This window comes from Athene noctua, chromosome 15 (assembly GCF_965140245.1).
Source record: "Athene noctua chromosome 15, bAthNoc1.hap1.1, whole genome shotgun sequence".
NCBI classification, from domain to species: Eukaryota; Metazoa; Chordata; class Aves; order Strigiformes; family Strigidae; genus Athene; species Athene noctua.
Window position 1 is genome coordinate 12,191,061 of NC_134051.1, and position 14,658 is coordinate 12,205,718.

Genomic DNA, 14,658 nt, shown 5'->3' on the forward strand with positions numbered 1-14,658 from the left:
TGCAGAAAAACTTCGGGACAAAGAATCAACTTCCACCTAAAGAAAACAGAAATGACTGACTGGGGAGAGAAAGACTCCCTACACGAGCCAAACATGGCTTTTGACCACGAGCCTTCTCCAGTCTCTATTTAAGACTGACAAGTACAGTATTCTCTTGATCTCTGTGGCTCCTCTCTTCTTCATGAGGAGACAATTCTTGAATCTCAGTGGAATAAATAAAGTTTTCATTACATTCCAAAATTCCAGGAAGCAATCCAATACCCTCCAAGATTGCTTTGTTTAAATAAGAAAATCGTAACATTTGAGCATGCTTAAACAAGGGGCACACTTAATCTTTTTGCTTTATGCTTCAGGGAGAAAGAGTGCACCAAAAAGACAGGAGAGAGCATTCACATCTTACAACCAAAGCAGAATCTTCCCTACAGTGTGGTAAGTCACCTTCAAAGAAAGGTAATTCAGTAGCTGTTTAGGACCTACACACCATGAACACTTACTTACCACTTTTCTTAGACCTCACATATATAATCAACTTAGTTCAGCTTACTCTAAGTAGCTTAGCTTATTCCATCTTAAAAAGTAAAGTATCTTGTAAAAAGGTAATTGAGGAATTCACGTTATAACTCCAGACCCTGCCTTAATAACCAGAACTCTTCCTGCACTTCAAGCTCTGTAAAACTCTCATACAGAAAATGAGGGCTCCATCCCCAATGTCCAAATGAAAGATTTCATCATTAGTTTTTAATCATCAGTTCTTAAATAAGGATCATTCTGGCACTCAAATCAAAATTGCTTTTTCCAGCCCAGTATACATTTCTGAAAATAACAACCAAAAAGAAGGTCAAACACACTCCTCCTATTGCACACTAAATAGTATGTGATACTAATAATGATAGACTACATATATAATCACAGCCTGATGTCAAGAAAACTGCTTAATTCTTTAAGAGGATACAACATTAATAAATTATATTATTTACTAGGAAGAACCACAAGAAGGCAAGTTCAGTCAGGTTTCTTATCCTGCTTTAAAAGTAAAGAATTACTATTAGTTACTTATAATCTCCTCTACAAAAGATTTTTGTATTCATGTTAATTACCCAAACATCTATTTCATTCTTATCCAGCATCCGCAACATGAAGTGCAAAGTGAACAAGACACAGACCATGCTTTACGAGAGATAAACCTATGCAATTTTGATACCACTTTCCTAAAAGAAAGCACTGAATCCCATTTTAGAAACTACATTATTTCAAAATTGTTTGCGAAACCATTTGTAAAAGAATACGTGAAAGGATTAATGTGTGGATTATCACTGCACGTCAGACACTGTATATATACATATTAATGCACTGTAAATACAGCACATTTATGTCCCTTTTCTCCTCCTCCAGACTTTTAATACTGCATTCTCTTTCACCAAGATATTCACACTTCACAATGCAATCTATAGAATTTTTTTAAAATAATAGTGCTGATTTCATAGTATTACAATAGAACATTAGTCAACCTAGGTCACATATAATTTTCTGATCTCCCTTCATTTATGTTTCATTTCCTTTATTGTCTTTACCACAATTTAAGCTGAAATTACTGCAAACAGTGTTCATGAGAGTATCCAGCATGCGAAAAAAAAAAAAAAGCCTGACTTTATATAACCCCGCTTGGTGACTATTAGCATTACATCAGTTTTACAGCTTTTATGGATGTCATTATCTCCTCTGTCCTCTGATGCACTCTGCCTCTAGCAGAGTTTTTTAAAGGCCAAGCAAACAAAAGAGCATTTAATTGTCCTATTCCCTCCTGACCCCCCTAATAGCCCATCGCCTTAAATGAGCCAGAGGAAGGCTGGGAGGAAATTTAAAAAGCAAAACAAAACCCCATAAAAATATAAACACTTAAAAAATTTGGAGTTGTTTTTTGTACTTTGCTAGGATCCTAAATCAGACTATTCAGCTGCCTTAGTGAGACTGGACCAGGAAAACACTCTCATGCAAAAAGCTATTCTGGTATTATTTGGGATGGGGAAAAGGAGAGGACAGGAAATTACATGTCCTAGAATGAGCTGGTAGCACTATGTGTTATTTTTTTCTAATTATCCCTAACCAGGTAAAATTTCCACATCTGTCACTTGGCCACTCTTTTTAATGAGGACTCCATTCCACATAATCTAGTCAAAATCAATAACAAAACAGTCGAAAGTTCAACTAATTCAGAGTTTTATGACTTCTGGCAAGAAATGGGTTTCAGTGAAGAACAGAAGAAAATAGTAGAAAAGTAATAGAAACCCTTCTTTTCCCAAGAAAGAATTCAGACAAGCCATACCACCAAACTGACCCGTTCTGTACAGAGCAAAAATGTAAAACTGACCTGGATGACTATTTTCAGAGCTTTTACTTTCTGATCAGAGGACCAAGCATCCTTTAAAGACTGGTTCAGTTCTTCAATGCGGTTCATGTAATCCTGCTGAGTCAAATTCAACAGCTCCTTCTGTGACCCCTGGCAAGAAAAGATGAATCTACTCAGAAAGGGGAGCAAGGAAGGAGAGTGCCATTGTTAGAGAGTCAAATCACTGGATGAAACCCACAAAAATTACAGAATTATCTAATTTTCCCTTCTTACCTTTGCTGCATCAATATTGCAGGTGTTTGGCACGAGAGTGCATCGCAACTGCTTTGTTTTGCAAGAGTCATGCATTCTGGTACCCAAAGCTGTCCATGAGATCAGAAACGCTGCACTATTTCAGTGCTACGGTACTCGTGGTAGAGTTAAGACACTAACACTATACATAAGCATACTAGTGCCTACGTGGAGGCAGTATCAGTGAGAAATTAGACTGTCTTGACAGTGCGGTCCTAAGAATTTTGTTGACAGCAAGAAAAATCTGGCTATGCTTCACCCTCAGTAAGAAAATAAAACTATTTTCATTTCATGCTCAGTACTGGAGCATTCTTGTGATCTTTTTTCCAGAATATCTTATAGAACTTATAAAAACGTTACATACCAAAAATAAACTAGTGAAATAATTGTTTAACCTTTAGAACCAAACTGACACAGGAACAAAGCGATTATAAACATATTTATTAAAACCAGAAGGTGGTTCTGGAACAGCTTTCAGTAGAAGTATGAGTGACATTAAAAACTACCTTCAAGACTAGTTTTGATGAGTTTATTAAGCTGCATTACAGAACAGACTTCACAGTATGAGAGTCTAGAAACAACCATCAGTAAAAACAATCATGGATGAAGAGATAAAATACAAACACAATTAGTTTCACCCAAGGTTACATATTTCCTTATGGGAAAGGGTACTTTATTTTCCTACTAACAGAATCTAATCCTTCATTTGTGATATGCAACTATTAGAACCGTGCTGGCTCAGGCAATGGGCAACCTGAAGTTAGTTAAGAGGCAGACGTTTCAAAACTACATTACTCAAAACAATTCCAGAAGTACCCAAAGGACTCAGGTTTTAGGAAAAGTAGTTATGGAACACCTCATCTTTACACAGTAAAATATTGCAGTTTGGAGAAGTAACTTGAGTACTCAGAATTTCTATCAAACATGTAGAAGTAACTTTAATCAAGCTCAGGTAGGCAGTACACAGCTTCTGCAACAGTGGCAAACAAAATTATCAGAAGTTAAGACTACTAGGCTCCATGAAGCTTTACAGCAGCTGCAGAGCACGGTACACAGTACCAAGGTAAATCAAATCAGTAGATCAGGTGAATTTTTCAACCACAATATCTAGTGATACAAGAATATGATTCTGCCTGAATTCTGTAACAGTAAGGATGGAATTATTAAAGTCGTCCCATGGAAAGTATATATTTGACTAAAGATTGCATAAGCATATTCAGAATCAGGACCTTCTTAAAAGATTTTTATTTCACAAATTTACTTCACTTTTAAAATGGCGATGTAAACGGATCAGAAATCTTTCTCACCTCTTCCAGATCATCCAGTTCTTCTAACCTTGTCCTCACTTTTTCAGAAACTGCTGAGCCAGTAGTTGCAGCTTTTCCTATAAAGAATTACATGTTAGAGTTTCTTTAACATTTAAACACTTGGACTTCTAAAGGGAAAGAAGGAGCTTGCCAGACTTGGACAACTAGTTGCTCTCATGACGGAAGACAAGTGGTTTGATCCATTTGGTGGCTATTCCTGAAGACACACATTTAAACATACCTACAGTTCATTCACTTCGAACGGGGAATGAGAATTTGAACAGAGAATGAGAAGTAAGCAAAACTGAATACAAACAGATTTTCTTGCAACTTCTGCTGGTAAGGAAGAAACCACTGGATAGAACTGCAGGATAATTGATGTTAAAAAAAGCCCTACAGAGGTCTGTGTCCAACTCACCTCCTCAAAGCAGGTCCAATTTTGAAGTTTTAACAGGTTACACAGGGTTATATCCAGTCATTTTAATGATATCTAAGGACAGATATTCCACACCCTCTACGCACACCCTGTTATGGTGTTTGACCATTCTCATTCCAAAAAAAGAAGTATTTCCTTTTTTTGCAGAAGTTGAAATGCTGCATGTTTACTCATACAGACAAATTCTGGTTTACTATGCAATCAGCTATGACTACTCAGCCTGGATTTGCTTTGCTGGAAAACATGATAAAATATTTAACATTTGGTTCTTTCTTGAACACTCAGCACACAGTTGAAATAATTTCACTTTCATGTAAAGAGCATAACTGCACAAGTTCTCAAGGGACTTGTTTGCTTTCCCTTCCAGCAAGCAGAAGAGTTGATAAACATGATCCTCAAAATATCACTGCTCCCTTCAAGTGGAAGAAAGTTTTAAGCTACAGTGGAAAGCTGTGAATTCTATTTCCTTCCACAACACATAATCACAAATTCATTAGCCTAAAAGGCATACAAGACAAGGTTGTTGGGTGATTTGTTTTCAACAATTATTTAAAGTAAAAATCCAGCAGAAGTCCTATTCACAAGAAAAACACAGATCCAACCATATATTAGGAAATGGGAAGGAGAGGAAATCACATTTCAACTATTCTTGACCACAAACCTGTCACTGGAACCTACCTCAAGCAAAATCTGTTACTGTTAGATATAAAGGAACTGCTTACCTTTTTCAGATCCCATGTACAGATTCTGTGAAGAGACAGAAAAAGCAGACTTTAGAAAACATGTACTTCTTAGCATTCCAAGAATGCACAGGGTAATTACAATGCTAATTAAGATTCTAATAATTTAGAAGTAGACATAAGACCAGAAGTTACTTGTATTGTTACAAAAAGACAAAGTAACAGCTTCTAAGTATCAACAGACTCCAAAACAATCATTGTAAATGAGAGCTTGTGGTACAACATTAAAACTGAAATTTAGAGGACCAGTATTTACTCATGAAATAACTGCAAAACAGCAACATCCAAAATCCGTTAAAAGTCTACTAAAAAGACATAAAACTGGAAAAGCTGCCACTTACAATAGAGAGCTTCTCTGTTGTTGTGTATCTAGCAAGGATTTCACCACGTTTGCTTGACCATGGTTCAAAGTCACTTCCTACTGCTGGGCTGTCATCTTTATCCCGTTTCTTTCGTGTACTATCCTATGAGAGCAGCACAAGTGCAAATGTTAAATACAAATCGATAAGAAAATAGAAGGCTGATAAAGGTCACCTTAACGTTTCAAGCACTTACTGATCCATAAAGTTACATAAAACAGGTAAATTAAAGAGAATAGTTTATTCTACTAATAGAGTGCATCTTCTATTTGTATTAACCTCCAAATTGGTGAGACAAATGTATTTTATTCAGTGTTGACTTTGTGGTTTTTTTGTTTCTTTTTTAAAATATTATTTAGTTAACTGCCCTCCAGTGTTACCATGGTAGCAGTAGTTGTCACAGGATCTGCAGCTGCTGCAAATAACGACAAGGGATCAGTACCATCCAACACGCTGCTCAATGGATCCAACATAGAACTAGAAGAAGAGGAGGAGGTAGAAGAAGTACTTCCTTTACGGTTCATTTTCTTAGTCTTGGATTCAGTAACCTGAAAGAAAAATTCAAAATTATTAAACAAAAATACTTTCTCTTCCCCCTATTTTCTTCAATAAATCATCGAAATATGTACTACATAAACTGTGTTGTTGCAATGAAAGCAAGGACCCACCTACAAGAAACTCTTTAGAATCAGCATTAACATTTAAATTGAAGCACTACTTCTTCCCCTGAATCTGGAGACACTGCACTAGCATTCCCATTACTTTTTTCTTTTTGCTTCCAATTCCGGGTCTAAAGAACTATAGGAACAACCATCCTAAATTTCTTTCTAGTACTCGTCCTCTCTTATTGTTTCCATCTAATCCAACCTCTGTCTTGCTGTTTGATTTCCTCCACCAGTCTCATCTTTAGTTTTCTCGCACAATACTCAAGGCTGAAACATCAAATCCATTCTTAAGGCCTCCATCTTGTCTCCATGCTGACCTTCCTGAGTAGAAGCTGCTATCCATTTTTCACTCATTAGTGTATGACTTATCTCTTTGAAGCTGGTTTTTTGTGCACATCCACATTTTTAAAAGCCTCTCATACAGTAAAGAAGTTATAAATGTTTTAAAGCATACAGCTGACTGGAAGTTAACCCGAAAAAAAAATCTTATATCAAGCAATTATGCAGGTTATTTGTAATGCAACAATTTGATTTCAAACTTATCCATTATTCAGCATTTAATGCAACCAAGAAAACCCACAAGTTGAAATGCTGTATTAGTCAGAAGGAGACTGGTTTTGACATGTAACAGTACCAGCAATTTCTGTAAAAGACAAACACAGTAAACCTTTGATGTCTCTAAAGTAACAGGCCACTAATACAGAAAGCAACTTCACTACTACCACCACCAACTTCAAAGCTTTTAAATTTTATAGGAGTGGAAGTAGGAGAGGAACTTAGTCAGCTCTAATTCACATTCATTTTCCAAAAGCACAAAAAGCAACTTACTGTAATGGGTTTTAGTGGATGGTAATCGCCAAAATCCAAGGGTACAGATTCCAGTTTGCACACTTCAGATTCTGAAACATAGTTTCTTGATCTCGCATGCCTTAAAAAGCAAGAGTAAAGGGAAAGTATACATGCATACTGACAGAGAAACATATCCTACATCTATATAGATGCAGGCATATTTACAAAAAGAAATGCACGTTGAAAAATAAGACAATGTAAAGACCAAAATTTCTCTATTGAGATACATACACTAAAACAGAAGAAATTTTTCAGACATTCAACTGTACTCTGCTCTACAGCTGGATTCTCTTCCATTCCACTGGATGTCAAAAGGGCAATTTAATTAGCATTTCTATGTGTAACAGGCTGGTGCAGATTATCAAACACATCTTTCAAACCGAATAGTCAGAGTGAAAGAAAAAGGCAAGTGTGAAAACACAAGGAAAGAAATCAAAGTGATTATCCACAGATATAGTGAGAGACTAAACAGATTAACTTGTGTAGCTGCAAAACTCTTCCCCAAAAAATCTATTTCTGTTTGTTCATTGTACTCATAACAGAAGTTGCAAAAGTCAGATTATAAGAAAAAAATATTTGTACTCATATGCTTGCATTGTGAATAAGACCCGGTATAAAAGCCTCACCTCTCCTACAAAAATTAAGTATGCCACTAATTGAAATAGATCACAAAAATATACATATTTCAGGCTTTATTTTTAATCTGATATTAAGAGAAAATTGTGAGAACTATGGCCTCCATCTCTAATTTAAGAGAGACTTGATTCCAGAATAAATAAAGGCATTGGAGTAAAACAACATTGCCACTATGAAGTAACAGTGACATACACTAATTTATCAATCACAGTTTAAGGACGCTGCTTTTATAAAATAGACCATTCATCCTGGTTGTAATTGCTCAAATATAAACGGAAATATATATTTTTAAAGGCTTTTAAAGCACATTTGACAACGTAGGAAGCAAAAAAAAGGCAGATTAAAACTTCCCTATCACTGGATGACAATTTCAAGAGACTTAAGTTACAAACACTTTCTAATACCTCTGACAACACATCAATATATGAAATTAATTCCTTTTAATTGTATGGAGTAGTAGTAATGGCTAAATAGGGAAACAAGAATACAAACTCACAAAACCACATAGGATAGCTGCTTCCTAAAACAACTGCCATGATAGCTACCACACGGTAACTATTGCTACTGCTAAAAGGAGGTAAGTACTAAGGCAGAAAAATATTCAAGTAAAATCTATAAAAATATTTTTTTATTTCTCTGCATTCTACCCTCCACAACTTCTCGATTTCCTTTTTAGTCTTTGAAATATGCAGAGCAGCTAACTATTCTTTCCTGTTTCATCCAGGATCCTGGGAATGTTTATAGCACACACTAAGGCCTTCGCTGAATGAGTAAAATCAGTGGATACACAAAGGTTTCTTTAATCAGACTCCTAACGAAAACAAACAGCATTCCCCCCGTATAATAAACATCTTTCCCACCAAAACTAATCCAAACTTTCAAAGACCATTCCATTCAGAGACCTAAGTCATTAGGAAGAATTTCAGGAGTGCCAAGCAGCCAACTCTTCTATAGATACTATGTACCCCCCACAAAAACCCAGATTCATTTAAAAAAAATAAATATATATATATATATATATATATATATAGAATGAGTTTAATGTGTGGTTGTGGTGCTCCAAGGAAAAGCTTTGGCATCTAATGAGATACAGCAGAGCAAGAGAAAGAGTACAGTGAAATCCACATGCCTATTCCTTTTGTTTTCTTTATCTCCAGCTCCTTTTCCTTATACACAAATAGTCACTATTGTCCCATGATTCAATGATTCTCCTTGCTCACTTGCTTCGTAAGTTAATTAGCACTTCGATGAAAAATCTTTCAAACTCTTTCTGGCTGCCTAATTATAACGTTTTTATTACATTTCTGTCAGTGTTTCCATATCTCTCCTTTACAGATATCTCCAAACAGCAGTAAAGAAAGACGTCCCTGACAGTACACACTTGGCATACCACTTCCAGGCCAAAATCAGTCATACACTAACTATAACATAAGGCATCACTGGGCAAGGATACTTGTCTAATACACATGTGGGAATGAAGAGCAGCTGTTCACCCTGCAAGTAAGTCTTTAAAAAGTACATTTACAATGTGGCTATTCAAGCAATAAGACAGCCTGTAACACAGCTAATAAGGGGGACAAGTTCAAATTTGCTCTGACATTATGTTCGACTTACTCTCCAGGGAAAGGAGCTTAAGCATTCCTGTCTCGGCAGTGCAGTCAGCTTCCAAGAGTAAAAAATCACTCAGGCCAAGCTGGGGTTTCATCCCCAGTGCTTACTGCAAGATCCATCTCTGCTTGCAGGTACTTTTTCAACAGTGGGTTTCAACCTCTTTACACACACAAACATCACTGCAATTGCCACCACTCCACGCCTTCGACACTTGCCAGACTGCCAACTGTCTCCTCTCCTCCTGGCAAACTCTGGGACCACTGTACTTCCTCCTCACCCCTAAGTTCCTGAAGCTCTTCCAGCACCCAGCACACCCTACGAGCACCCCCGGGACCCTGAGCTAAACATTGGATCCTCACCCTGGGTTACTGGGAAGCTGGTCAGTAGAACAGTGGGACACCCTCACCCCAACCCTGGGATTTGCGTTCCCCCCGCTACCAGCCACCAGGGCACCAGGCCCAGGGGACAATGACCCCCTTGAGACACCCCCAGGACACTTCCCCTGCACTCCAGGTTCCGCACACAGCCAGCCCCTGTGCAGCAGAACCACCAGCCTGCACTGCACACCTCCCCTTCTCGGGACACGGCACCTTCCAGGTACGCTGCACCCACACGGAGGTGGTGCTTATCCTAAAGCAAGGGCTTCAGAAAGCTTACAGGGAGCACAAACAATCAAGGCAGGCAAAATGGAAAAGAATCTCTTTACAACATATACATATATTGGTATTGATAATACAAGGAAGTGCATCCCACACGTGAATGTACCTATCATTATTTGAATATTAAACATAAACCCCAAACAATATCTCTAGGTATGTCCACACAGCTGTTACAAATAGACCTAAGCTTTAAATTACTTTACATATTTGCCAATTCTTTTCTACTCTAACAAATCTGAACACTATGTTAATGCAAGATCTTTTTATTCAGTGCCAACAGGTGCTATTTTTTCCTCATACAAAGACTAATGAGTACGTAGACAATCTGCAAAACACCTTTTTAAAATTAGCATCCAACAATACTTAAAAATAGCTAGGGTTCTTTCTACTGAACCCTGTTGCATGACAATATCTTCCATAATAAGAAAAACATGCATTAAAACATTTTGTTCTGGTTCATTATTTCTCCATGGACACTTTTGCATCAGTGTTACCAGACCCGTTTCTTAGCATTGGTGTATTATGTAAAAGTCAATTGTCAGTTTCTGCTCTATGGCTGCAGTCTTTAGTTTTTCATTGTATTTTGGGACTGCTAGAAATTCACAAGTTGCAGCTGCACTTATTATTTCCTGTTTCTGCAAGGTCACTGACCACACACACAGCTTCCACTGTAACTACCACACTCAAAGTAAATATCAACAGTTCCAACAGCCAACTAATGTGTTAGAGCTGTCTTACACGCTCCAATTTTCTTAATAATAAGTTCAAGTTTTAAAGTATTTCATGCCTCATTGAATTTACCTTAAAATGCCTAGTTCTGATGTTTGCATAAAACCTCATTTGGTTTCATTAACAATGACTTTTAAATGCACCAGTTATTTCCACTTTTTGTTAAATGTGAAAGTTTGCTCATTAATAATATGAGAGTGAGATGATTTTCAGCATGACAGTATATATAGGGGGAACACTTTTCAGCATCCTAGTGCTCCAACAGGCTCTAACTACTGCAATATTACTTTTCTTGATTCCACATGAGGTTTGATTTCTAGTTTACTCAGGACTATAATCCATCAGCTACATCAAAACCTGGAAGATGGATATATTTGATGTGCTAAAAGAACAATAGCCTCAGGAGAGCAAGTCTTCCACAAACAGAAAATCAGCTCATCTGTCAACAAGTCTGAAGAATAATGAACTATTAACGTATTTTCCTTTACTCTGTCAGAGAAAGAGTGCTTGTTTTATCCTTCCTTTCTGTAACAAATACCACTGTTAAATTATTCCATGTCCTACGCAGTGCAGCTTCCTCAGCTGCACCCCAAGTTTTCCTGAAGAAATACTGCATGTCGCTGGAAACTGACTCTACATCTTCGGTTTGTAGCCCGTAAACACCGTGTCTCCTGAAGAGCCCGTGGAAGATCACTAACAGAAGCTAAACTGGGCTAGTAAACATAAACTCACTGTATGAAACCTTCACCTTCGCGGGCGCTGTGAGGAAGGCGCCCAGCCGCTCGCCCGCAGTGACCCCGCCGGGAGGAAGGCGCCTTCCCCGCTGCGGCCCTTGCTCCGAGCAGGGGGCACCGGCATAGCACCGCGGCGGGACCACATCCCACCCGACGCCAGCTGCCCTCGGGAACCCTCGCGCTTAGGGAGGGGAAAATGCGAGGGCCCGCTCCTGCGCGGGAACCCCACGGAACGTCGCGCAGAGCTGCACCACCGCCCCGGCACCCCGTGTCGCTTAATGTAAAACCTGCGTGTTATACATCTGGTCTGCATCTTCAGAAGTCTCCAGAGAGTCGCCACGAGAACGCCGGCTGCGGCCCCACGCCGGCCGAGCCGCGGTACGCAGCGCCCCAGCTCCCCCCGCCGCTCGCGGAGGTTCCAGCCCCTCAGGCCCCGAGCCCCGCGGGCGGCGAGCACTTTGGCTTCCTGAGGGCGAGGCTTCCCCGGCCCCGCAGCCCTCGCCCGGCACGCTCGGGCGTTCTCCGAGCGGCTCCCGCCTCAGCGCCGCGGCCCCCCGGCTGCGAGGGGCGCCGAGGACGACGGCTGCCTCCACCCGGCCGCGGGAACCCGCAGCCCCCTCAGGGCCCGCTACCGACCCTGCCCGCCCGCACCGCCATGTCGGGCCGGGAGGAGCACAGCCCTCTCGCCGGGAGCGGGGCAGGCAGCGCCCGGCGCCCCCGCCCGCACCTCCCGCAGCCTCACCAGGGGAAGGCAGCCATCTTGCCGCCCCGTCACATGACGCCGCGGCCGCGCAGCGCCTTCCGCCGCCATTTCCCGCCCCGCCCCGCGGCGGGCAGCGCCTCGCCTCAGGAGCGGCGGCGCTGGGGCGGGCCGCTGCCACCCTGCGGCCACCCGCTCCCGGGGGCCTCCTCGCCAGGCATCTTTTTTTTTTTTGGAGTCTTGTGTAAAATACTCCACGGGGGTAACGCCACAGCCACGACTTTCCATGGACGAGTACGAAGTGCTGTGAGGTGGGAGGTGAAATGCCTGGCGCCACAGGGTTTCCCTTTTCCTAATTGTACATCAAGTGATTTTTCAACTCGGAAAAAGAAAAGAAATGCAGTTCATTTTAAAGATGTTAAGTTTATCGTGCAGTATGCTTTAAGTAAAAAGCAAGACTGGTGAACATGAAATAAAAGTACAAAAATAAATAACACTTTTATGATATTACAATTCCACACAAAATAAAAAGATAAAATTAAATCTGTATAAATACAAAACATCAAGTACAAAACCAAATTCTGGCACTTGTCAAAGGCCTCGTGAAAGTTAAAAAAAGCTTGTGCTACAATGTTTTATTACACATAGTAGAAGCATGCTTAGTGTAAAAGGTTTAGAAGTGAAACCTAAACAGAAGGTAAGCATTTTTACTAACGGTTAAACTAAACCTACTTTTACATCAACATAGTGCCTATGCTAATAATAAATGCAGCACATAAAACATCCTTTAAAAACATCAATCTTTAGCATTGATACATCAACAGAACATTTTGTCACCTGTGACACAGTTTACTAGTCATGGTAAATTTTTCCCCTCTCAAGATGCTTTCCACTCCTCAAAAAGTTGGGAACCAAAACAGCTTGGATGCCTACTGGGTGAGTGGGAAGCTTGCCTCAGGCATTTTCTGTATTACATCTGAAATTTTCAAGAACCATAGCATTTGAATGAAGGAGGCAGGTCCTCCACGGGTGTCAACACCTAAATTTATACCATTAGGGGAGCCCCACCACAAGCTTTCAAATAAACACCACTGTAAAGAGCCACTGAGCAGCGTCATTCCTCAAAGTATTTAGGCAGCATTTTTGCCATTTTCCAATATACAATCTGGGTAAGTTACTGCATGGTATAAAAACATTTGTTTTGAACAATATCACTAGCTGAAGAGGACAGACTAGGTGGTAGACAAAATCCACAACCAGTGCTGCAAGCAAGCCAATTCACTCATCAGCGCCCATGAACTCTCCTCAACCCACCATTAATGTTCCTCTTTCATGCTGATTATTTAACACAATGAAATTTCTGGTCAGTCTTTTTTCTCTTATATGCAGGTCAACACATTCCAAAGCCTCCAAAGTCAGGGTGTTGCATTGCATCAATACTGGGAAAGCAACAAAATATTATCTCTTTCACATTCTGGTAGTGAGTTCTCTACTACTACTGTTACAGACCAAAACAGTAAGCCCCGCAAAGACTTAGTCAAGCTTTTCTCTGTTGGGACTTCGAATGTTAACATTGTGTTCATTAAAAGACAGAAGTTACAGACTTCTGCTCCCCTCAAGTTGAAGGATAATATCCATCAGGATGAAGACCAAGGCAAAATATGAGCATGCTCTTTTAATGTTAGATTTTCATCAAGATAAGCGTGTGTTTGTTGGGATTTGGTAGGGATTTTTGCCCCTCCCTCCCAAATTCATCATTTCAGTACAAGGGCCTGTTAGGTCACGGTAGAAGAGAAACTGTTTAGAAAGACTGTGACTGTCATCAACAAAACATATGATATCTGAACTATTATTATGGGCAAGCATTTGTAAGTCTGAAATGGTAAAACAGTTAAAACCTTACCTTCTGAAATTTTTGTAGAACATACACTTCTATTCATCTTGGCCAAAAGTAGTTTCCGTTAAAAAAAAAAATGCAGTAGGCAGCAAGAAAAAAAAAATCCTAGGTATAAATGAGAAGTTTCGGTACAGTCATTGAAAATATCTTTGTGCACCCAGCAGTTAATCTGGATCCATGTCTGTCCAACTCAGCAGAAATGCAAAACATTTAGGCCATTAATTTTAAATTGAGGTAATCTCATTTATAGAGAAAGTAGATCCAAAAAGGCTGCTGACAAGTTCACTGATGTAAGACCTGTTTTGTTTGAACTAATTTTTTTTTTCTTATTTAACTGCTTTAACTTTATGGTATGACGCTAAAAACGTATCACATGACTTATTTATGGTGGCAGTCTGTCACATCCTAACTGTCACACAGTCATACACAGAAAATGCACTTTTCAGTAATGGAAAAAGCATATGTCCAACAAGAATTAGAGTGTGAAAAAATTACAGAGTAACTTACTGTTGCCCTATGGTGGTCTTTAAACAAACAAGATTATGAATCGTGTACACAGGAGTATGAATATATAACAACATTCAACATGCGATTTTTATACAAGTATTAGAGCTTCATAGCCCTTTATTACTTCAGTATGACTGTATTAATGTGTCATTGTCTGGAAATGACAAAGTATGTTTATCATTTCTAAATAT

General features: G+C 39.5%; 1 protein-coding gene across 6 annotated transcripts in view; it reads right to left on the reverse strand.

Moving 5' to 3' along the window:
- Positions 1–14,658, reverse strand: part of VPS35L (VPS35 endosomal protein sorting factor like) — a 58,954-nt gene extending 44,296 nt beyond the window's left edge. For 4 of the 6 annotated variants that reach the window (XM_074919578.1, XM_074919577.1, XM_074919574.1 and 1 more), the window contains exons 1-7: positions 12,106–12,181; positions 6,974–7,073; positions 5,861–6,028; positions 5,463–5,585; positions 5,104–5,128; positions 3,946–4,022; positions 2,369–2,497 (exon numbers count right to left, since the gene is read on the reverse strand). In XM_074919578.1, coding sequence (XP_074775679.1) covers positions 2,369–2,497; positions 3,946–4,022; positions 5,104–5,128; positions 5,463–5,585; positions 5,861–6,028; positions 6,974–7,073; positions 12,106–12,122 — 639 coding nt within the window. In that variant the 5' untranslated portion in view covers positions 12,123–12,181. Of the gene's footprint in view, positions 1–2,368; positions 2,498–3,945; positions 4,023–5,103; positions 5,129–5,462; positions 5,586–5,860; positions 6,029–6,973; positions 7,074–9,244; positions 10,172–12,105; positions 12,182–13,966 lie in introns of those variants that run through there. The other 2 variants (XM_074919573.1, XM_074919575.1) reach the window with 2 other exon arrangements.